General features: G+C 37.9%; 1 protein-coding gene across 1 annotated transcript in view; it reads left to right on the top strand.

The window, feature by feature from the left end:
- MLLT3 (MLLT3, super elongation complex subunit) overlaps positions 1-24994 on the top strand; it is a 123314-nt gene that overhangs the window by 1546 nt on the left and 96774 nt on the right. The window contains exon 3 of the mRNA XM_008630867.2: positions 27-207. Coding sequence (XP_008629089.1) covers positions 27-207 — 181 coding nt within the window. The remainder of the gene's footprint in view (positions 1-26; positions 208-24994) is intronic.

Below are 24994 nucleotides of genomic sequence, written 5' to 3'. Positions count from 1 at the left end.
CCCTCACCCCGCCGCTTCCCCCGCAGTGTGCCGTCCAGGTGAAGCTGGAGCTGGGACACCGAGCCCAGGTCAGGAAGAAGCCCACCGTAGAGGGCTTCACCCACGACTGGATGGTGTTTGTCAGAGGGCCTGAGCACAGCAACATTCAGCACTTTGTGGAGAAAGTCATCTTTCACCTGCACGAGAGCTTCCCCAGGCCGAAAAGAGGTAATGGGGTCTCCCGTGGGATGAGCGCTTGGAGGCGGCCCGGAGCGGGCGCAGGCGATGGGTCTGTACCCGTCTCGGTGGAGAACAAAAGCGGCCTCCAGCGCGGTGGTGGGCTGCCGGGGCTCTTCTCCCGCCGCTTGTAGGGCTGAAAGGGGTCGGGAGGGGCTCTTCTCTGCCCCGTCACGCACTTGCTGCTGCGGGATGTCCACTCGCGGTTGCCCGTGGTCGCAGAGCTTGGTCCAGCCGTGGGTGTGGGTCCCGACTTCTTCTGGTCTCTCGGTTGTGCGTGGCACGGAGATAGCTTCTGTCGCAGCGTAGGTTCTCACTGGCGATCTTTGCCCACGTGTTACTTTCTTCTGGCTAGTGTTGTTTTCTCCTAATGTCCTGTATGAATGGAATAGGGATGCCTGTACATGTATTCCTGTTCCAATTTTGGTACTTGTGTTTGGACTCCCTCAACACCCTGCTTGTTCATCTCCTGGGCTTCATCTTTTCATCAGTACATAAAAGGGTCTCAAAAGGTGTGTATGCATGGTGCATATGTACCCAGACAAGTTTGGTTGGGAGACATGTAAGAAGCCTTTTGTTTTCAGATTTATTTCCCGAGCTTTTGCTTGTCTTAATTATTTTAGTGGGATTGGTTGAGGTAACAGTACAAATAAAAGAAGTGAGCAGGTTTATTTATCTATAAAGACACAATGCTTAGGAGTTATCTTTCATTTGATCTGTAATCTTTACTGGCATCTAGTACTTCTCCGGTTCCTTAGAACAGCATCATCATAAATACTGTCTGCTTGGAACTAGGTGGGGATAAAATGAATGTTCACGGAGCAAAAGACAAAAATTTTCAGTGTTGAGATAAAAAAGCTTTGTTTTGTGGTAGGGTAAAAACATACAGTTTGATTTAATATTTCTCAGTTGGAAATACCAAGCTGTGACTTTTTCTATGTCAGTTACTGTGTTTTCTCTAGAATACTTTCCTTTGCTCAGAGCGTAAGAATTAGAGTATTTCATGCTCCAGAGTTTATCTTCTGAAGTATATGCTATTAATTCCCCTTTATTTTCATAGAGTCAGTATATTTTTTAGATCTGTTGTAAATCAGTGCAGTACTACACAAACAGTTTTCAGTGAATTGTATGGAATACTGCAGTATTACTGTTGAATTAAATTGCCCAGCTTGCCCTGGCAGGTCTTCCTCTTGCTTTTTTCTATTTCTTGTGCAAAAAACCATGACTTTAAATCAATCTAAACAGTTTGGCAGAAAAACTCCTGAGAACAGGTCTAAGTAGCCTAAATAGCTGTGATTGTATTATCCATATTCAATGAATTAGATGATGTATTGTATGAAATCAGTGGTAGAAAATATGCTTAATCCGTGAAGCCTGGTCTGCATAGGGGTTGGTGGTGGTCCTCTCTGCTTTTATTATCTGCTATATTTATTTAATTTCTGTCTGGCCTCCAGGAACATTAGTCTGCTGCCCAAATTTGGTTGCTAGGTGTGATGTGGAGCTTGCTGATAAGAGTATAGTCCAGGACTTCTACAAGTGAGGGATACATCATTTGCTACTTGCTTTGTTTCTCCAGCTGCTGAGTTCAGTTATACAGTCATTTAAGTCATTGTTTTAAAGTGTTTATTTTGGGGTTTTGTTTGTATGCATCATTTTCATGATGTGGCAGCTGCTGGGAAGGATGCCTTTTTATATATGCTGGGAGAGGACTTGTACAGTTCTAGCATATGCCTTGGATTGTAGGAGAACTCTGCAGCCAGTCTCATTCAACAGATTATGACTTGGATGGTAGGCATTCCATTCACTTCTGGGCTTTGCTTAGCCTCCTAAAACTACTGATGCTGAAGAAATTTCAGGTCCTTGAAATCACATTGGGGGAATGATCCACATACGAATTACCTAGAATGTTTTGTGCTGTTGAAAAGTGTTTAAAAGGGTAGTGGAAATGTGTGCCTTGTAAATGGGAGCAGTTTGTCTTTCTAATTTAGAAATATTGTTAAAATTTTTGGCAGAAGTATTCTAAGGTTTTTTTTGGTCTCTGTAAATCAGTGCTGATAGTTTGGTTTGATACCTCAAGTGTTGCATATTTAGTAGGAACTATATGCATGTTTGAAGTGTTAGTCAAACTACCTGTTTTCCATCACTTTGTCTGCAGTTACATTCTTTATTATTTTAGCATAGAAAAATTTACCACTTGGAGATACTTGGTAATTTTGCAAACTTCTCCTGAGCCATGGGTTTAGCATGCTGAAATTAGGTGTACAATATTAATCAAAAGCAAGTACTGGTAAACTGCTAGCCATAATAACACCTAGGTGTCTGATAAGTGTTCTTTTTATCTCTGCATTCATGATAAGAGTGGCTGCTCTAAGATGTATGCTTGTTAGGAAAAATTTTAGTTCATTAGGTCTATCTGTACAGCTCATGGATCAGCTTGAAAATAATAAATCAACAAGCTAACACAGGTGTTATTAGCTCATAAAGTATTTCTGTTGCTAGATCCCTTTTTATTAGGGGTGCAGTAATTCCAGCTACCAAGGGAGGCAAGGGAGATAAATTATTGCCAGGTCATTTGCTTAGCAAATTTATGAGAATAGCTGGATAAACTGTCAGTTTGCCAGCTACAACTGTGGCTTTGCTTATCTGTTTATGCTAGAAATTTTGGAAATACTAGATGTTGGCAGTGAGTTTGCAAAGGTGTGTCCAAGTGTTTGTTCTGCTAATAGTTGCTACAGAGCAAGCAGGGTCCTATATCCCAAAGCTGCATTAGTTTTAAGGTGGCAACGTAGCTAGGAGTGGTGGTCAGTCACTGGAGTGCAGAGCAGGTTGATTTGTGTGTATTGGTAGGATGGAAGGGTGATGGTGACTAACAGGGGACAAAGTGTAGATAAGCTTGAGTGATCTAATAAAATAGTATTCTTCATCTTTCAGTCTGTCTCACCTTAAAATCCTGAGCTTGGCAGTGGTTTTATTGCTTTCTGTTTGCCTTACGATGACTGAGTGCCTAAGTTTATCCTTGCATGGTGGAGCATACAGGAGTGTGCAGTGATTGGTTCTTTTTACTTCATCCCATTTAATGGCCTGCTCCTGCTGTCTGATTTCCATGAGTAGTTTCATGGGGGGGGTAGAGAGCAGACTGCTTGTCACATTAAAGAGAGTAGAGTCATGCCCAGACTCAATTTTGAGTAGCATTTGCTAGACAAAAGCTCGCTAGGATCATCATGCAGTCACAAATGCTGCTGTTTGCAAATCTTGTCTGTGATGCTGATGTAAATTGATTAAGAGAAGGTACAGAGAATTTTTAAGATTCTACCTTTATTTCAAAGCATGTGCTACTTACCTTCCATTATTCATGTGAAGAAAACAGTCGTGTGTGTAGAAGTGAAGTATTTTAAAGCATGTCTGTGAAACAAGGTGTGTCACCAGATGGTGGTTAGTTTTCATCCACTGCTATACTGCCTCCATAAGAGGAGCTGTTGTTCTTGCATCATAATGTCTCGTTAATTGTATGGATACTAGGCAATGTAGAAATATTTTCTTCTTCTTGCCTAACAAATGCTGATGCTCTTCAACAGTTGCCTGACTTACTCTTTCTCTTACAGGTTTTCAGTTGGATAAGGAAACGTATCTTTTGATGACCCATAAGCACACCTCAAAAACAGTATTGGAACTAGTGTGTTCCAAGTAGTTAAATTTGTTAATCAGCAGTACATTTTGACAAACTAAACTTGTCCTATTAAAGAAAAAAAAAAGGGTGGGCAGTACTTCTGTGCTAATGGCTTAGTCAATGTGAAAATGTTGGTTTGGTGACTGGAATGTTGTAACTTTAAAAGTGGGAGATGTTACTTTTCTCTGTGGAGCTGAGAGCAACGCTGCTTAGTGCATCTCTTAGTTCAGTAAGTTTTACAGTGATATGGCAAAGTGGTGGAAGTAAAGCTGTTTGGTATTCTTCTACAGGAAGGACCAACTGTAATAGTCTTCTAGAAAGTTCACATTTCCAGCATTGGTTGTTTTCTTTAAGGTTGTCTGTTAGTGCAGAAGGAGATTTTAATGAATCATAACAGTTTGAAATGTATTTAGCTACTGTAAAAGATGCCTTTTGCTGTTCTTGCTTAATAATTTTTCCTTTCCATGATTTTTAACTGTTAAAAAAAAAAATCTTTTTGTGCTCCATTTAAAGTCAACGAGAGTCTTACCTCAATTAATTTTAGTGAACTGAGTGGTGTGAGGATAGGGACTCACAAGCAGATTATTCCCAGATGACTGAAGTTTTCCTTTCATACCAGTTAGTGCAGGCAGACCATCAAGATCACTAAACAGGCAACCAGTTTTGTGCTATGTATTTTAGTAGAATATTTAGCTATACTTGTAAGAACTTATAGTAGTTTTAGGTCCGTTTTCTTTGCTTTTTTCCTCTCTTAAATTTGCCTGAGCCTAACTATCTAAGTATGATAGGCACACAGGAATTTCTTCTTCATCCATCTAACAGATACGGGTTTGATACTGCATCTTTTAGGGCAGTTGTTGCTCTTAGTTGCAAAATGGTCACATGAAATGACTGATATCTAGTGAAGAACTTCATTTGTTTAACAGGAAACTTGAGATTTAATTTTGCTACTACTGAATAGAAAGGTGAATGGCTTCAAGAATACATGTGGTTTTAGGTGAACTTTCTAATTCAGCCAGATGCAAATCAAAAGGGCATTTCACAGACTTAAAAGGAAGTGAAAAGAATTTGAATATAAGGAAGCTATCACGTTTTATATTGACACGAGTGACATCAGTAAATACTTGGTGGCTTTGATTTTAAGATACTATGTGTACAGGAAACCCGATTTGCAATAAATAATTTCCCCTCGCTGATATGGCTCAAAAAATAATCACATTCAAAGCCAGTATTTAGGCTTTATTCAGAAGTAAACTGTGTGGAAAAAAAAGGGAAATAATAGGGCTGCTACATCTTCCAGTGTCAGAAACCTTTTAAAGTCTATTTGCACAGTTTATGTGGTTTAATTTTGTGATTTATGTGTTCAGTGTGTGCTTTTTTCATTTCCCTGCATGGGAAGGGTGCTACTTCTATTTACATTTCTTCTCCCTGCAAGCATGTTTCTGCAAGGGCAAATGCTGATTTCTGTCAGAAACTGCCAATCAATTCTGACTCTCCTAAGTTTTAAAGGATTAACCTTGGTTATTTATTTCCCATTAGGGTAAATTTGTATAGCATTTAGTTGCTGAAACAGTATTTTTAGTTTTAAGAAACTCTAGTTACTTCTTACTAAAGCTACAATATTAATATTCGCTGATTGTAACTCCTCTAGATTTTAGATGGCAGGAAGTGTAGTTTCAGGGCTGTTGTACAAAAGATTTTTGGATAGCTGTGGAATAACACTTGCTTGAATTAGAGAAAACCAGATTACTCTGTGTAAGATCAAATCTATCACATTTTTTTTTAGTAAGATGAGGGAGAAGATACCTCAGTATTAAAACTGGAGATAGTTAAATTTGTTAGCATGTATTTGAGAAAATGAAAACAACTGTGTTGTTCAGTATTTACTGTTGTGACTCTATTTACATCTGTGGAGTTTTTATCCTTAGAAAAATAAATGTGTCAGAAATGTTTAAACCATGTATTTTTTGCAATTACAGGTTAGGCAATATGAACTGCAGGCATAATTATGTCAGTTAAGATTTAGTAAGTTGTAAAATGTTGGACATAGATTTGTTACTATATTTTTGTGGTACTGTTTAAGTATGAAGGCTCTTCTTGTAACAACGTTGTGCAGTATGGTTAGGATTGGGGTTTTTTTGTGTTTGGTTTGAGATTGGTTTTAGGGTTTTTTATAATTTTTCATGCAAGTTTTGGGGAGAAATGTTGAAGGGGATTAATCTGTCATTTGTTCTGGTAGAATCTATAAAAAAGACAATTTGATAGGGGCAACCTGAATGTAAAGCCTTTTGATGATGCTTGCAATAGCTGGGGAAAACACAGTTAATTTATAAATGTTTAATCCAGAATTAGGTCCATAGGCTGCTGAATTTTGACTACATGAATTTTTGTGAGATTCTTGTGACGAATACCTGCAATTTTAAACAGCAGAATTTAGTTGATAGGTGATCATCCTGTTTCTTCCCTTCCTGGAAGTGATTGATAGGCATATATGAAGGCAAAGGAAGAGTCAAATTCTATCACTTGTATATGTTTGTATGAAAATTATGATTTCTCATCTTGTCATAAAACAGTTTGCTTGTAATTCAATATGTTGTTTGCTTTTTGTGGGATTTTTGCATTTTTGATGTGCCTTTTAGTATATAAGGGGCTGGAAGAATAGACTAGTATATAAAATATTTGTATGCTTACTTAAATATCCGTGTGGGAATTGATTTTAAAATTAAATCTATATATGTATGTCATCAGAGAGTTTCCTATCAGTATCTTTGGCTTAACTCTCTCCCTTGCTTGCCAAATATGGGCTGTATCACACAGTTCATCCTGTGCCAAACTACTGTACTGACTGTGGCTTTCTAGAGGAGTACAGGTTTGTTTCTCTGAGCTCCCTGGATGAGCCCAGTGGTGCCATATGAGTTTGAGTTTAAAATTTGTGCACACTCTAGTAACAGAGGTCTTGACAGCTGTAACGTCATCTAAAAGATCAAATGTAATTTCTTTTAAATGCAATTCAGACATATTCTGAGCAGCTGATGCATACAAATTGCAATTGTATGACTTCAGTGACTTGTCCATAATTCTATGTAAAACAATGTATGACTATACACAGTAGGATGAATGTATTTTTCATAGGGCATCTTGTTCATAAAGGTAAATACCAGCATAGGTGTTTCTATTTTCAAATGGTTACAATGACAAAGGGAATTATACATAACAAAGCAAAACAAGAGCAGAACTGAATGAGCAGTGTGATGTGGATTGATTTTGCTGATGATTCCTGTAATATACTGTGGTTTGCAATAAGTCTAAATTTACTATTTGTACGTGGTGTTCTAAAGCTTGTACAGAAGAATTCCACCCAATTCAGTGAGACACTAGTTGTTTTGCTCATTCTACATAGTAGTAATGTGAACATAACATACATCTTGAAATAGAGGTTGACAGATAGGTGTAGGCTTGTAGGGGACATTGAGGACTATGTGTACTTAGAGGGAGACAATATTTCACCTTTCATGTGCAAATTTTAAAGGGCAAGTAATCCAGGAAGGAATAATGTGGAGATTCAGTGGAAACAGAACTACTTGACATTGTGGGCTAGAGGCCAGCAGTCAAGTTGTTTTCCATCATCTGTGTGGAAAAATGGCAGGTTCAAAAATGTTTGCTGTTACTCAAAGCAGCCTTTCTCGTAATGAATTTTTCTTGGAGAATTTTGATTGATAGGTATTAAATGGTTAAGTGGAATTTTAATTCCTCTTGTTATCCAGTACAAGGCTCTATAATAACAAAAAATATGCACATTTCATTTTACATAATGAAAATTCCAAGTGAATATTTTATTGAAGAACTTGGTAAAAACAATTTACACAGTGGGAGTTTGTGTCATCACAGCACTAGCACCATGCTTTACTGAAAAGCAGGAGAGAGAGGTGGATTAAACTTGAAATCTTGCGTGCTCTCTGAACATGGAGCTGCACAAATCAGTGGTAATATCCAAGGGTAGGTATTTTTAGCTAGGATACTGCCAGATGATTTTTATTTTTGTGCTTTTCAATTTTTTTTTTTTGTTGACTTGTTGGGTATTTTTTTGTTTTGTTTAAGTTTTGTTAGTTCTTTTCTTCTTGGTCAGCCTGGGGGCACACTGTAATTCTGGACACTCTTCAAGTTGTAAAATGACTTAATATGGCTACAAGGAAATGCAAAACTATGTTAAAGAGTAATGTATATTGAAATGTATACAGTCTCCAGCCTGTTTCTGTGAAAAGATCTTAATGAATATTGCTTTGAAATAGTTCTAAAAAAGTGGTTTTTTAAATATCCCTAAAAATAAAAAGCTGAAAACCTTTAACTTTTAAAAGAATAGTGCACCATTGCATGTTTGTTTGAGGTGGTGTTGTGTTTTGTCTCTGTGACATAAGCTTTTGCTAGGGGAAAGAAATGGATGCTAATAAGCAGAATAGTAAGATTAGTTCTTTTTAGCTAGATCCAATGCCTAGCCCTTTGCACCCAATATCCACTTTTTGCCTTTCACTAGAGTAGTGCTTAGTAAGAGGAGGTGCTGTGTAGGGTCCGTGTCCTGCGTGCAGTGTGCGCTTGCTTGCCCCGTCTGTGTCTCGCGGGGCTTGGGGGTTTTGTTTTGCTGAGTGCTGGCCCAGCAGGCGCTGTATTCCAGAGCCTGGCTTCTGTGCAGCACAGGCAGCATGCGAGGGAGTGGCCCAATGGACAGGCCTACAAGGAGACAGAGGTGAACATATACTGCCAGTGGATAACTCTGCATAGGATCTGGAATTTTTAAGAAATGGGGAGGAAGGCTGTGGATGGGTTTTGTTGTGTTGGAAGAGTGAATGTGGAAAGTATTTGTGTAAATTGTTCCCTAAACTTAGTAGCTGACAAGAGGATGGAAGTGCAGTTGACCTAGTTTTGGGCAAGGTCAGTTAACTATACAAAAAAGTCCTCAAAAGGTAAATTTCAGATATCTAAAAAATAATGAGCTGGCATTGGCAAGAGCAATAGCAAGGAATATGATAAGGAAAATACTTAGAAAGCATAATATATTTTTTGAGAGTTAAAAAAACCCCAAAAGGTATGTTTTGTAAACGTATTGCTTTGTTTAGTCTTTCCTTGAGAGATTTCCAAAGAAATCTATGTTTGCAATACAGAAATCAGAAGATAATGTTCTTGAGAATTCCTCTGTAATATGTGAAGGTTCCTAATCTGTTTTGTTGTTGCTACTATTAAGGTTATGTCCCTTAGAGCTGCAAAGGTCTGCTCCTGTCTGCAATAAAATTCCTGCACTGTTAAGACTAAATCTTTTTGGTACTCAAGTTGTTATTTCCTTGCCTGGCTGTCACTAATGTGTCTGAAGTGTTTTTTAATTAAGTGTGTGGCTTCTGTGAGTATTGTAAATGCTTCCACTTGTACCTAGTAAATATTCTAAAACAAAAGGTCCCAACTTAAATTTGGTGAGGCTTTTTTTGGCCCCTTTCAGTTGTGCCAGGTTTTAACCTATTTCTGCAGAATATTGCTGTGATGTCTTTTCAACAAAAAATATTCTACTTTTAACTTGTAGTCTACTCATTAATTCATTACAGTTCGGTTAATAGGAGTGGCCATATAGCAATACATTTGCATTATCCTTACTATTTGAAGAATAGGGATACTTCGGGAAGACTTCTCAGGCTGTAATTTTGGTTTTTTGGGGTTGGTCTTAGTGTGAGACTCTTTCTTAAGAAAAAGGCAACTAGAGCACAAATGTATTCCCTATCTTGTGGTCTTAAACTCTTCTCTGTGCAAATATGGGGAGGTAATAACTCTCCAACCAGTCTCTGTAATTACCTAGTATCCTTTCTTCTAGCAATGTTGGCTTTTATTACTCTCTGTATAAATCTTCCCTGGGTAATTTTTTTTAATAAAAGTTGTTACAGCTGACTGAAAAATGCTGTAAGTTATTTGTGTATCAATTACTGTGAAGCAACTCCATCCAAGCTCTTTAAGTGTCTTTGCTAGTTGTGTGCAAATACGCCAAGACGAGCCCTTGAACCTAAATCAAGTAAGGCAGCCACCCTCAGTAAAATACGTGTTTGCTTCTGCAGGCACTGCTATCCCATCCTAGCGCTGCTCTTCTAGTGGGTGTTGCCTGGAAACTAAATAGAAACAAATTGGTTTCTATGAAGCAGATCTACATTAGGTTACTTCCTTGAATTTTGATTTAATAGAGGCAAAGTTAAACAATTGCTGCAGACCTTGCAGGTATTGAAACAAAAGTTTATTTGTCTTGGATTACTGATCTTGGACTGCAGAGATATTTCCTTACATTTTTGTCTTAATGCCTGAACTGAAATTTACTTTAGTTGAAATACTAATACACTGCTTGTAGATTGACATTTTAAGCATACAGTTAAAAGTAGCTATTGTGTTTCAATATGGAATATTTAAATTGTGGCTTGGGTGTTTGGGGTTTTTTTTTTTTGGTTGTGGGGTTTTTTTTGTTTGTTTGGGGGTTTTTGTTTGTTTGTTTTTGTGGGTTTTTTTCAATTTGTGTTTAGGCGTAGTTTAGATCTGGGAGGTTGTCAATATGTGTATTCTAGACAATGAAAATTTTTACTTTTTGGTTTAAGTTCCTTCCTTTGTAGTCTGTCCTTAGATTTAGACAACAATATTTTCTTGATTAAAATCTTAATTAACCTCTGGTTTTTGAAATCAGTTTAATGAGCATTTGATATGTATGTACTATTTTAAGATACAGAGCTAGCACACAATCTGTAAATGTGTCTACATATATTGTAATTTTATAGGCTTTGTTGTAGCTTATAACAATAAGTGATTTTGGAACCTAATGCAGTGATTAGATCCGTTTGTTTGCCTTGAAACTTCAATCACTTATTCTAAACTCAGAAAATTTCTGGAACATTCTTTTACTGAACAGTTTTATTCTAAAATAAAGAAAACTGGCATCTGTGTCTTTGTATGAAAGACACTGAAGGAAATTAATGGTGTATTAGACTGGCATGCAATCAGGCACTGAAGATAAGGCTTCTTCCTGCTCTCCGGACAGAGTTATTTTCTTTCATACATTTTTATGCAGCCTGTTTTACTGTACATTAATGTTACATAGCTGGTGTCTAAACCATTTCTATAACAGTTTTCACAGAACCAGTGTGGCAGCCCATTGGGGACCCAGTGATTTAACTGCAGATTAGGGATACACTACCTTCGTGCAAAATGCCTCCAGCAACGGCCAGGTATGGGATTGAAAGGGTTTTTGCCATTTTCCTTCCCAAAGTTAAGAAGAGTGGACTTCATAAAAATTAGTGAAAATCCTAAATGATCATGAGAAGCATGTTTTTTCAAAAGTGCCACAAAACGATGGAAGGTGGGTTCTAATCAGGAAAGGCCAAATATTAAAGGTTACTCTCCCTTTTTTGATATTCACTTTATTGACCGATCCATTTGTCAGAGATCACCAGATTGGTACTTATTCTTAAGAGGATGGATTTAGAATGAAATTGTCATTGTTGGTTTTTTGTTTTGTTTTGTTTTTGTGATTTGGTGGTTTTGGAAGTTGCTAATTTTCCGTAGCACCTCTAGAACCTGCAAATTCATCCTGTGAGGAGAAAAAATGTCACATGGGTGCATGTGCCTCATTTATACAAATTATGCATGTACTCATTTATACAAGTCTAGAGTAGAGAGTCCATAATTCTGATTTAATATTGACTCTGTGTATTTACATTCATGTGTGCCTGTGCACAGTAGGAATTACTGGCAAAAATTTTTTAGCTTTCGACCAAAAAACAGCAGACAAATAGCATGGAATTTTAAGATGTTATGCATTTTTTGTGTGTCTACGCCAATGTGAATTACATTACTCAAATAGTGTTTTCTTTGGCCAATATGAAAGCTTCTCTCATGTAAAGAAATATAGTAATGAGACTTCAACTTGTTCGGTTGAATCTCTTTGAAATTCCAGGTTAAGAGGCAAAAGTATTGCTGGAGTTGTTTAAAGGGGTTATAGTGTTGTCCCCTTGCCTTTCTCAGATTTTTTCATGCTTATCAGAAATCATGTTAGTACAGAAAGAACCATCATCCCCAGCTTAAATGAGGGGGAGACCCTTCCATATTAAAAATAATAATGATAGAAATGTAAAGCACACCTATATAAATTCTCAGGTTCCTGTCATTGTTGAATGTCTATGTATTTGTAGTTTGCTACTGGCAATATCAGTACCGTAGGGGGAAGGATCATATCTTTGCTTCCTCTGCAGATTTAGGCAGTTTCTGCATTTCCCTTTATGGGTTATGATTATTCATCACCCCTTTCTTTGCCTTCACACAAGAAGGGGTAAGAGCTGAATGCTCAAGCAGGAAAATGTGCTTCCCAACTTGCAGAAAGTGCTGGGGAATCAGGTGTAGTGCGCCTTATGCCCTCTTTCTCAAGGTGTCTATATCTTTACCTTCTGTGAAGCAGTGTTGATTTGAACCATTGCTGTATCTTATCTGTTTGTTCTAAGTCACTTTCAAACACAATCATCCCAGTGCTAAGGTTTTGGTGTGCTCATGTTTGAACATGTGAGAATTGATATGCCTTATTTTCCTTCTGTGCCTTTTGGAAATTAGATTTTTAGCATTGCCCTAAGATGGCTTTGAAGCCCTACAGGCAAGCTGGAATATCAAAGGGCTACAGGAATTCAGTCATAATTGTTTTATGGCTTGCCAGAGATCAGCCCTATTTGTATAGGTAGCATAGAAAATAGCTGTGATTTGACAATTTGGTGCGATTTATATCCACCATAAAAATAATAAAAAAAGTTAAAGGGGTATTTTGGAAGCAGGAACTAAGCTGTAAATGCTAATTGCTTCTCCATTTTTCTCAAAGGAACAAAAAGGAAATAGGGTTTAGAAACCTTTCAATTGAAGAAAAGTTAAAAAGGACCTTGTCTACTTTAAGGATATTTAATACTGTACTTGCACTGTGAAATTGCACTTTTTAAAAAATTTAGTACATTTAAATCATGCCATCCAAAATGTACATATTAATATGAACTTAATTACTAGTAAGTCAGAAGGAGAATTCATGCAAACTTATGCAGCAGTGTGAGTAAGTAGTCCAAGTGACCTCAGTTCTGGAAAATTTGGATCAGTTACTTTTCTTTTGTGAGTATAAGCTTGATGCTCTTGCTGTCTTCTGGAAGTCTTGCTCCAAATTACTTGTCTGGGTACCATTTGTGACTGAAAAGTTACATGTGCCAAACAGAAGCTGTACTTTGATACCTTCTTGGTTGCCTGGGGAAGCCCTCTTGGAAATGTTGGTAATCTTACTTGGAAACCAGGGGTTAGGAACCACTGGATCCCCACAAAGGAGTTTTTCTTTCTTCTATGCTGATGAGCAGCTGGTGGCACTAACTTACTTGTATTTGTCTTGTTTTTCACTTGGCTGTACAGAATACTCTAAACATGTGACTATATATGTAAGGTTATCCCAGAGCCCAGTGTAGGGGAGTGATGTGGGGAAGGAGTGTTCTCTGGGTTACCATTCAGTGGCTTTTGGTAATAGCAAGTGCAGGAAGGTAATTTCTTACAAAAACATAGCATTTAAAGGGATGTGACTTGGCATTAGAACCTAATTGCCATGAATAGGAGACCTGTTGCCATGTCTGTATGCGTGTCTGAAGAGATGTGGAACTGCAGGTCACTTGGTGAAGTGACAAAACCAGTTGGTAGCAGATGAAAATTCCAGTATTTAACAACTACAGGGGCATCAAGGCCATATTGTTGCAACCAGTGTTGAGCATTTAGTTGGCAATAGTCTATACGCTGTAAATACAGTAGAGCATGAAAGGAAAAAATGATCCAACTTAAAAATGAAAATTTGAGACCCAGAAAAATCAATGACCCAGTACAGCATGCTGAGCATAGCAGAGGCTAACAATTCTGTTCCAGTAATCATCCTTTTGCTGGTCTGTGTAGGCCTGCAGATACCCAAGCTATTTTTAATAGATTAGGGACATCTGATTTCTTTGTCTCTGATCTCTTTCTGGTTCTAGAAAGCTGCTGATTTCTTTTGGATTGTTAGTATTGTTCAAGAAGCAGTGAAACTTCTGTTTGCTATTGAACTTAGCTTGATGCATGAGTAAGGCTGGACACTTCTAGTACTGGCCTGCCCTACCAAATCTTGGTGTTCCTGTTAGCTCTTATTCTGCAAATCTCTGAAAGAGATTTTTATCTCAAGAATTAATGCCATTCATCTTGCTACCAGGAGGAGCACTCCTGTCAGTAAAAAGACTGATTTCTTTATTTTGCCCTTGTCTTGTGGTATCTGGAGGTGACTGGACATTTTAATAAGCTGAGGGATTTGTCTTAAATTCATTCCTTCCAGATCTCTTGATTTAAACCTGTTTTTTCTCAATGGGTTTTAGCCTCTCTGGTTATACCCGTAGTAGGTTTCCAGCTTTCACACTCATCTGTTAAAGATCAAAGAAACAGTTGAAGATTTGTGTGTGTGCTTGTCATATAGACTGTGGGTCTTTTTCAGTAACTAAAACTTGTTTTTAAGACATAGCTATTTCTTCTCGGTTTATGATATTTGAATGTGGTCTCATGATTTCTCTTGGTAGTATCTGTAATTTGGCCTGACAAGTATTGTCCCTCTTATAAAGCAGTGCAAAAGGTTCAGTTCTTGGGCTTCTCAGTGAGCTAACAATATCCCTGCTGGGATGGAATTGTTTAAAAGTAGCTGGTAAGGGTTTGGATTCTGTGAATTTTGTATTGCAGTTCTGTTCCCTTTCTTGAAAAGCATTGCCAGAAATGGAAACCATGCAGTTGATCCAAGATGAAGGACCAATACTTGGTGCAAATACTTCTATGCAATGAGGTGTGAGAAATTGCACAACTTAATATTTGGCCTGAACTGAATTGCCATTCAAACGATGTCGTTAGAGGATTTATCACTTCAGGTAACTTGGTTGCAACTTGACTGTGCAGTTGATAGTTTAAGCATTGTATAGCTTAAGTTGTTTCTCATGTAATTTACATTCCAAATGGTTAGAAAGTCATTCAGTTGTGGAGCAGTAACCGGGTGGAGACTTTGGATGTATCTCAAGTAGCTTTCAGACTTGTGGCACGCTTAACTGGCATGTGAATGGGGACTCTCCAGTTGTCTGCTGTAACATCATGGCTATAATGATTTCACTTTCCACAAGTTCCTAGTAGTAAATAAGTTTGAGATCTTATTTGTGTTGTGAAACAGAATTAAATTAAAAGTTGATGTAGTTTGTTGTGATTTGTGGGCATCTCTGACCTGTGAGCTAGTCCACAGGAGAGGAGGGGGTGCATTTGCTGTGTATCTTCTACTTTATGTGCTTGTGTGGTCTCATTTGTTTGCAGTTTTCCCCTTGATTGTCTTTGTGCAAAGGAACTGTGTGCAGTCTGTGGTAGGTGAAGTGCCTCTATGAGTTTTTCATTCCATACTGTCCTCATTCTCAGCTTCTAAACTAGCAATCATGTGGCATTTCTGATTATCTTGGTCTCTGCTCACTAGACGAGGCACCCAGAGAAGTTTATTTTCCATTTGCTAATATGCGTATCCTGCACTTGTGCTTGCATTGTAGTTCTTGGGTAAGAATCTGAAGTGCATCCATTCTTTCTGTGAGCACTAAGAGTGCCTGAGAGACTTTAAAAGGTAATGGGTCCTTACAAGAGGTCTTGTTTATACCACTTCTTTGTACTTGCTGCTGCTATGTCATTATTTCCTGTGTAAAGTTTATAGCAAAAAAACCCTGAACGTGATCCCTTTTAAACATCTATAAAATAAGGTCTCTAGCTGCAGAAAGTGATTTGCAGCTTGTGAGCTCATCTACCAAGCTGAAGTGCATTATGACTAATCTTACTGTGCCTTAGTTATGGATGAAAATAAGCTCTTCTGGAGTTGCTCAACACCCCGCTTAAATACGTCGTTCTCATCTTCCACTTTCTCAAGGATTGCTGTCCTGGCTTTTAGACAACTAATTTTATTCTCAGAGCTCTTGTAAATACAATTGGATTCATGCACGCAGCAAACAACTTAGTAGAGTGCATGTGTGACTTGATAAGTGTGGGTGCAGCCTGCTGTCAAAATGGATGGCTCATCTTGTTCAGTGGAAGCTTGTCACACAAGATGAGATACTGTGTTAAAACAAAAGACATCCTTAAATTCCTTGAATGCATAAGTATTGCTTTGATGTTGCTGCTGATGTATTGTGGTCTTGGCTCTGACACTTTTGTACAAGAAGGTTTAACTTACTGTAGAACTGTACTTTTAGTGAATTTCACTACTGAGACCTGCAGACTTTGGAGCATGGGAGCATGCAGCATGCACAGGAGACTGCAGTACTAATTTTTAAGATCCAAAGGAAGTTGCAAATCTTAGGCAAAATTTTCCACTCTAGCTGACAAATGGTTATCTGCCAACTAGGAACCATACAGATCTGTAATAAGAAAAGGGTAATAGAAAGCTTTTATTTTCACTTAAAAAGAAAATAATGTAATATTTAAAAAAGCTTTTTTCTTCACTTTTTCCAGTGATACATTTTGGTTTTTTTGAAGTGGCCTGTGATACTCTGTTTACTCAGTGGATAAGGAAGGCCAGGAAAGGGAGCTGTCTTAGTATTTTTAGAGTTTGTACATTTCTGAAGAGCAGTGAATTCCCTCTTTATTTCAATGCTTGCAAAGTTACCAGTATGAAAGTCATGTGGTACTCCAGGAAACTTCACTGCCCAACTAAGCAAGGGGTTTAAAAACTTCTAGTGTGGTCATGCCGAAGTTGGGCTTACACCTTCAGGTATCTGTGGTATCCATGCAAGTTGTGTGTATGATTTTTATGTACTATGTACATCCTTGAGCTTTTTACTCTTTATGTTGGTTTGGTTTTGTGTGAGAGCATTTAAACTAATTGGTTTCTTGACTGGTAATCTTAAATCCCCAAATAAATAATAAGACTACTTCTTGGGTTTGATATTTGCAGGGAAAAAGGGAAATGACCTCATAACATCTTTTCTTCTATGGTATTTGACCAAAATGAGCAACCTTTTCTTTCTTTTGTCTCCAGATCTGATGGGAGTGATGAAGGTTATTACAGTGACACTTAAAGATATGCCACTTTGTTCAATGTGCTGTTTTAAGAGCCTCCACTTGGCACACTGGCACAGTGATAGCAGTGTTCATCAACTGAATGGTATACTAGTGATGGAGAGTAAGCTGCGGTCTGTCAGTGGTGTGGGAGCTGAGCTGTGCCTGCCCAGTGCTCAGAATTCTCTCTACTACAGGCTCATAACTCAGTAGGCTTTTATAGCATTACGGTTGCAGGTGGACATGTAACTAAAATGTGACAGCATTATTGATTTGGTATGTCTGTGACAGATTTAACTGGATGCAGTGTTACATTTCTCTAGGGATAAACAAAAGAGGTGAGCACTGACTCAGGCTACTTCTTATGGTTTTGACAGTTGTATACCAAGACCACGACTTTAACACTCTACAGAGGTGCTGATCCATACTGAAGCTGAACCACCTGTTCATTTTCCGTAAGAAATTCGTAACTTGGCAACAGTCCTGACTTCATAAAAACGGTGCAAGCTTTTATTTCTCATAGTGAGTATTTTTTATTTATAACTCATCACTTCCTGATTCATGCCCTCAGCCTGAATTTGGTGGAAATTTGAAGTTGAGCAGTTGTCTGCAGATATCAAGTCTTTCTTCTACAGCAGAAGGGTATCTTCCTGATCCTAGAAAGTAAAATAAATTTTTGATTCTGAATGGGCAGGGCTTAAACGTGCGGTGCTTCTGGCACTTGGTACAGCATGTCAGACTTCTAAAGCACCGTTCCACAGCATCTAGCCAAGGAACAGCATTGTTAGGATCATGGGGTGTTTTTTGCATTCCTGACAATGGTAGAACATGGTTGGGCTAGAATGCTGCAAACACTGTTTCTTCATATAAGCCTGAAGGCTGGTGCCAATTACTTGGCAAAAATGAAATACTCTTGCCAAATTGTAGAGTAGCAACTGGTTACTACATCTGTCTAGAGTCCTCTTCCATGTTTCTGCTGGCTTCAGGATGCATGACTTTATGCTCATGTAAAATAATTTAAAAAAAAGAAGTTGTGGCCGTAGTTACTTGTGATCTTTTAGATTACAGATTTTGTTGCCTCACTAACAACAAAGAAAAAAATTCTTGGCTTGTGTTGCTGAGAGTAAGCACAAGTACCAGGACTGTTTTCTGTCCACTAAGGACAACTCTTGTCTTCACTGAGTGTCTGAAAAGGTAGAATAGTCTGCTGCCTTCTCCTTTTGCTTGCTCCCAGGCGCCAGCAGTGTTCAAAAGACAGGATGTGACATCAGGACAAATTTTAGCAATGGAGAGAGATTTCTGGTGTCATCAAGATAGGGTTAATAAATATGGAATACAGAGGTGTTTCATTTACACAAGGTGAGGGGAGAAGAAGGTTTTAAATCACATGTCCAAAAATTTGTCTCTCATAATGGTCAATTTGTTTATCTTGCATCTAAAGTCAAATGAATGGGGCCAGATGCAAAATTTTTCTGACAAGTTTTTTAAAAAGGCCTATTTGAAGTGGTTTTAGTAAGGCACCAATTGAAGTCAATGGTATTGTGCTGCATGCTATGCCTCTCAGGTTGCAGCGAAGTAATTTGAAGTTTCAATCTTTTGTCATACGAGTCCTTAGAATCTACCTGTCCATAAGGCATTTGATTAAAAATCTTAAAACTGTATATGACTTTCTATAATGAAATTGTAGTTATTCCTTTCAGCATAGTATATAGTTGGAAACGAATTGATTGGATTTTTCAGAAGTTAAATACATGGAGTGTCAGTGCAACTGAACTCCCTTCCAAGCTTTTGAATGGGTTAACTTGAGAAGGCATGGCCTTGAAATCAGCAAGAGTACAAACAAAAAAAAGGTAAAGAGGGTCTTTTTCATCCAAAATATGGATAGTCTACAGTGGTTAGCTCAAGTTGGTCTTCCACTTTTCAGATTTTAAATGCTTTTTGCAGGCATTTCCTGGCTTGTAGAATTGCCTTAGGTCGGGTGAGGGAAGTGGTAGGAGTTTTTTTTGAAAGTGTGTATAGTAAATGCTTGGACTTTCTCTGTCTTCTTCATTCTGTGGAGGGAAGATGTACTGTGGGTATTTGTCAAGAATCAAATTTCAGGGGAAGTGTGTGGGACAAGTGGTGAGCACATACTCACCAGGTGTTTTAGGTTTAGTATTTTTGCAGTGTTAAGCAAAGCAGTCTTACCCACAAGTCCTTAACCAATTAATTGAGTATGCTTTGACTTATATGCCTGCAGATGCAGTTCTGTATTAACATTCTTGTGAGACACAGAAACTGTCGTGGCTGTCTACAAACATTGGTGACCCTGGTTCTCCTGTAGCATTACAGCTTGGAGGAGAGAGGGAAATTCCTCCATGTCGTTAGAAATTTGAAACCTCAAAGAATATGAGATTGTAAAGGACAATGAGTGGAAAACTAGAGTGAAGATTTCTTTGATTAGATCCAACAGGTTTTACTTACCGGTTGTAAAATACCTGATGTAACAACAAGATAAGTTGTTCCTAGAACCAAGGGGAGAAAACTATTCCACAAAAAAATTAGAAGGTGTAAATTCACTCTTCTTAGTAAGTTTTGAGATAAGTCTCATGATGAAATCCTCCTGCAAAAAAAAATTTGAATAAGATTTTGTTAGTCATTTAATACATTGTAATTCAAGCAGATTTTTCTTTCACTTGCTTTGTTCTAGATAGGTGTTGTTGTTTCACCTTTTTGTTTGGGTTTTGTGGGTGTCTTTTTTCTTTTTTTCTTTTCCTCGCCCTGTTATTATGTTATTTTGGGGGTTTTTATCTGCTTAAGAAAAGGTCAAAACTGTTAACATCTCTGTGTGATGTCAGTGACAACACTGTCTCCTACATGAAATTGGCAAGCAGGTTGCTCATGCTGTGTATGCAACTAATCCTGCCTCGTGATGCTTAAGCTTTTATAAAAGGAGAGTCTGGATTGCCTTTACTGCAGTTATGAGCAGTTGTGGACTGTAGTTTGAGTTCAATGAGAACTGTGCTTTAACACCTGGATGTTGTTTTGAAAAAATTGCAGCCCCCTCCTCCCCTCTGGCACCCTCAGATATCTTAAAAGTCTAATACATGCACTTGTATTTTTTATATGTTTTGAAAAAATTTTCGAAGTTTGTTCATTTATTTTTTAAAGATTATTAGCTTAATGAAACCTTTTGTATCTTTATTAACATAGTTTTCTTTGAAACATGAGGTTTCTTTTAAAAACAGCCAAAAATTCCAACACCTCAGGCCCAAAAATACAAATTCTTGAACATAGTGGTAAAACCATCTGAGGCCCATGAATGAAGCTGCGTACTTGCCTAAGTGTTTGCAGGCCTAAAGCCTTTGGTCTTTTTTAAGGTTCTGTCATTCTGTTTTCCCACTGCCTTGGAAAAAAAGGGATTCTACCAATAATGGCACCTTTTTTTCTCGCAATACTATTTGGGAATTGACTATATTGTTTGATTTCTGTAAAATATGTTAAATGGTGCTGATTACTATAATTCGAAGCAGTTTGTTCTTAATGTCATACTTAGAATAGTCCAACTTTTTTTTTCTGAGCCATTTTCCAGTACCCAAAAACCTTCTTTTAACATCTTTCTGAAATCTGTTTTTTGGGGGTAGTTCTTTTTCTTCCTTTTCCTCCCGTGCCAATACTCCACTGTTAGTAGGAGAAAAGTAATAGATTATTGCTAACATTTCATAGAGAGAAATTGTACTTAAGAGGTAACTCATTTTGTACTTAACAGGCAACTTTGGATTTCCTGACTTCGTGGAAGTTGTTTGGGGATGGCTATGATGTAAATAAATTTTTTATTGGTAAAATTTTTAGAGTTTACATTGCTGATTTAGTTCATGGCATGGCTCATTTATTCCAGACAGCTTTTCCTAAAACAGATAGCCAGGTAGCTACCAAATGCTTATGATGTTAATTTAAGTTTTGCCATTATAATATTGTAACAAAGAAATATTACTATGTTATGGGTATGGTTTTATAAATCTTAAAAAATAACTGACTTAATGGGAGGTTACTCTCTCTGGAAAAGCTGAAATAGGTGTGTGTTAAACTTTAGTTCGTGGTCTTGATGTTGGAAGGTGTTTGCATTAGATTAACATACTTAAACATAGTAGTTGACGTACCAATATATGTATTGTAACTTAACATCCAGCACTAAGTGCATTTTAAATGTAACTGTAGAAAATGTGAGAAAGTTACACATGGTTAACAAAGAAATACTTAGCAACAGTTTGTTATTTTGGTGGTAAGCTCAACACTGAGTTACCTTAAGTAAGAAAGAGATGTAAGGAAGAGGAAACCAGGCTTTTTTCGGTAGTGTCCACTGATGGGACAAGGGGTAATGGGCACACGAGGAAGTATTGGAAGTCCCAACTGAACTGACCAAACCTCTTTTTTCCTTTCAAAACTGTGCAGATGGTCAAATGGTGGGTGATACTACTCAGAGTCTCCATCCTTTTAAGATGCTCAAACTTCAACTGCCCAAGTGCTTGAGATACCCTTTCTGCTTCAGGTGTGAAGTGGTGAGAGGGAGGGACACTGAAGCTGACTAGAATTCAGGACAGAAAGGGGAATTTCATGGTGCCCTCCAACCTCAGCTGCTCTGTTATGTAGCAGAAGATGTAGCTAGAGGCCTGATATTAGCAAAGAAGTTATGCATGCAGCCCAAAACTGTCTTCGTGATCTTCACTCTGTCAGAAACTGTACTGTGAAACTGACAGGTGCAGTGTGCTGTGGATATCACAAGCTTGTGCATTTTCAGGAAGTGATGAGAGAAGTTTACACTAGGAAAGGTGGCCAAGGAGTTAGAATGCAGCAGTTACTGCTTGTCACAGAATGGTTTGTGCTGGAAGGGACCGTAAAATCATGTCGTTTCAACCCCTGCCATGGGGGTTTGAAATGAACACCTTCCACTAGACCAGCTTGCTCAAAGTCCCATCCAGCTTGGTCTTGGAACACTGCCAGGGATGGGGCATCCACAGCCCTGGGTAAATGCTCAAATTTTGCTTGTTTAAATTCGTTCATAATTTTCAGTGATGCATGATTTCAAATGGAGAAAATGTATGTGTGAAGCCTGAATGTATTCTTCCTTGTTATTATTGTTTTCTCTTGACACCCATTCTTGGCTATGGTCGGAGAAGTAGTAATGAGCCGAGAGGCCATTTGGTTTCATCAGCTTTTGGATTTTTGTATGGGGTGTTCCATTGCATGAACAGAAATCACTAGAGAAACATAATTTTTAGTCCTTTGTGATTTTGAAGATTTGCTTAGAATGTTTCGACTTACTGTGCTTATGGCTCTGAATCTGAAGTGTTGGCATGCTACAACTGACAAAAGAGACTCTCCCATTTTGCATAAGAAAATTGGGGTCCGCAAGAGGAAAAGAGGATAAATCTGTTGCTAGAGACCTAAAGGCTTTTTGGAAGGCTTTATAAAGAAAAAGATAAGAAAATTTAAATACAAACATGGAGAAACTTGAACTAGCTGAGATTTCACATCTCTAAGATGAATTAAGAGGCACTGCTGTTTCAGGAAACGCTTGGGAAGTAGATTCAAATGTGACAGCATCTTAATGATACTTGAGACAAAGTTCTGTTTTTCTCTCTTCATCTTTATCCTTCCTTATAAGTCAGTTGAATTTATCCCTGGATTGTTTCTTTGCTGTACTTGATGCAGAAATTCACTTTCTAAGGAATGAAAGTATTTCCTGTTTGAAAAGGAGTTTTCCAACTATTACAAATCCAAACCCTTCTCATTCTCTTTTATTAGTAATTCTAGTTCATGGTTTTTTTTCTTCCTGCCTGCCATGTTTAAGTGATTAACTGTATAGTAAAAGCTACCCTTGAGGTTTGCAGAGATTTGAAAGATTGATCCTTGAAAGAGGCAAATGATTTTTCGTCACTTTACATTAAAGAAAGATCTAGGAATCTGAAGGAAAAACATAGTATGTAGGATTACAGCTCTGTGCTTGTAAGGTACAGTTTATTATATTGGGAGTGAAGATAAATCAAAAATTAGGGGCAGATTTTGTTTTTCTGTGTTAGGTAACATCAGAATACCTGCAATAAGTTGAGCCTTGTCTGTTGGAGAGTCTTTTGTGTCTTGTTGCTGCTCACCTGGCTCATTCAGTTTATTGTTAAAATGAGCTTTTGACTGAATTTGGGGAGAAAAGGGAGGAGGAGAGAGCAAGCGAATTTTAAAGGAGTGCTTCAATGCCCTGCATGTAAACATAGAAAATTTAAATAGATGCGTAAATGGTTAGAAAGGCTTAATCATGCCTTAGCCACTTGGTGGGGAAAAAGGGAGAAATAATTTTTATATATATATATATATGGAACAAGATTGGATTTATGCAGGACAGGCTAAGAAAAACAAAACAAAATGTGTAGAATTTGGATGAATATAGCATTGGAACATATGATGTAACGTACAAGGCAAAAATTGTTGAATGATTTTACATGCAGAAGAAATGGAATGTTTATTCTCAGAGTTTGTCAGTAAAATGGTGTGTGGCACCCTCTGTGGAGGAGTATACTCTGAAAAATCTTAGGCTGTATTGGATAATTGGGTTTTTTTGCTAGACAGCTGGGAGCTACAGCAGTTTTTGTTGCAAATCTTCCAGGTGTTCTTTAATGGTGACGGTGTACAGTGAAATACAGTGCTGATGTTGGCATCTTTCAGACAGATAGGGCTTTTAGGTTTAGTGTTAGATAGTTTAAACTTAACTTTTTGTGAAAGATTTACAAATTCATCAGTTTATTCATCAGTTCATTGATCGTAAGTGTGATTGTTTTCAGTGTTTAAGTCTCCTTTTTTCCTTTTGATACGACTATGGCTGACAGTCCAAATAATGTAAAAAAAGTCTAGTCAATATGAGTGCTTAAAACATACAGGCATGTGTTGAAACTTGGCTTTGTTTCAGGCAGACGTACTTACTAAAGGGCTGGTTATTTTTGCTGGATATTCTTTTTAGCTGCTTCTGAAATACGAGATGTTCCTTGGCTTCCCATGTGAACATTATTGCAGGATACTTTAACTAATGTGCACACAAGAGTAAGAGAATGTGCAAAAAGACTGTCTTTTCCTTGCCCAAATGTATTGTGGTAGAGCTGGTTTGAAAGTATAAGAAGATAGCCTTCCTAAGGACATGCTGTGAATTGATAGCATGAATATATAGGAACTTACAGACACTTAAAGATGTCCAGTCTTTCCAGTTGTAACCATCCATGACTTTGGAAATTGACACAAGAAAAGTGGGTGTGTGTACAGTGTTTACGTTGGTGTGTTCAAACTTCTTAATCAAAAGAAGCAATGGTTTTTTCCAGCCTCTCTGTTCCAACCTTAGCCTCTGTTGTGGGAAAATGTTGAAACTTTTCCTGGTAGTCAGGGAGCTGTTATGGATATGGTTTGTCTTCAGGCGGTACCATTAGCCAGGACTGACAAATGGAAGAAAGCATGGGCAACCTTGGTCTCCGAGCTGTGTCTTGATTTGTTAGTTGAGGTGAGAAGAGCAAGTAAAATTTGCATGTAAACAGGAGATAACGTGAGGATCCTGCCAAGCAGTGTTGTCTTCTCTCCTTATGACTGGTTTTGTGCTCTACGGAGGTAGGCTCAGGTCTGCTGCCAGTATGTGTACTAGTGTGATCGGTTTTTTTCAGATTTGTCTTAATGTTCAGGATATGTGTACACGCACACACGCGAACACACTTCGGCATTATATGTGTAAAGGGAGGAAAATGGCAGTAGTCCAGTTTGCTCTCAGTGATAAGTAGTACATTTACTAGCATAAACATAGCTCAAGAGTTGAAAAAGTTCCCATGATCTTCCCTTTTCAGATTTGGTTTATATCCTAAAACAAACCTAGTCTTTTTACATTTGATAGAGAAAATATATTTGAGGCATTTAGGGAAATTACAGGGTATCTGAGTACCAGATTTTTGTGTTAACTTTTGGATACTATTGCTGAGGTTGAGCCAAATGGGAGGAATTTGGAATGCC

Source organism: Corvus brachyrhynchos, unplaced genomic scaffold, assembly GCF_000691975.1.
Source record: "Corvus brachyrhynchos isolate BGI_N302 unplaced genomic scaffold, ASM69197v1 scaffold93, whole genome shotgun sequence".
NCBI classification, from domain to species: Eukaryota; Metazoa; Chordata; class Aves; order Passeriformes; family Corvidae; genus Corvus; species Corvus brachyrhynchos.
The sequence above is the reverse complement of the archived record's forward strand: the minus strand, read 5'-3'. Positions and strand labels throughout refer to the sequence as shown.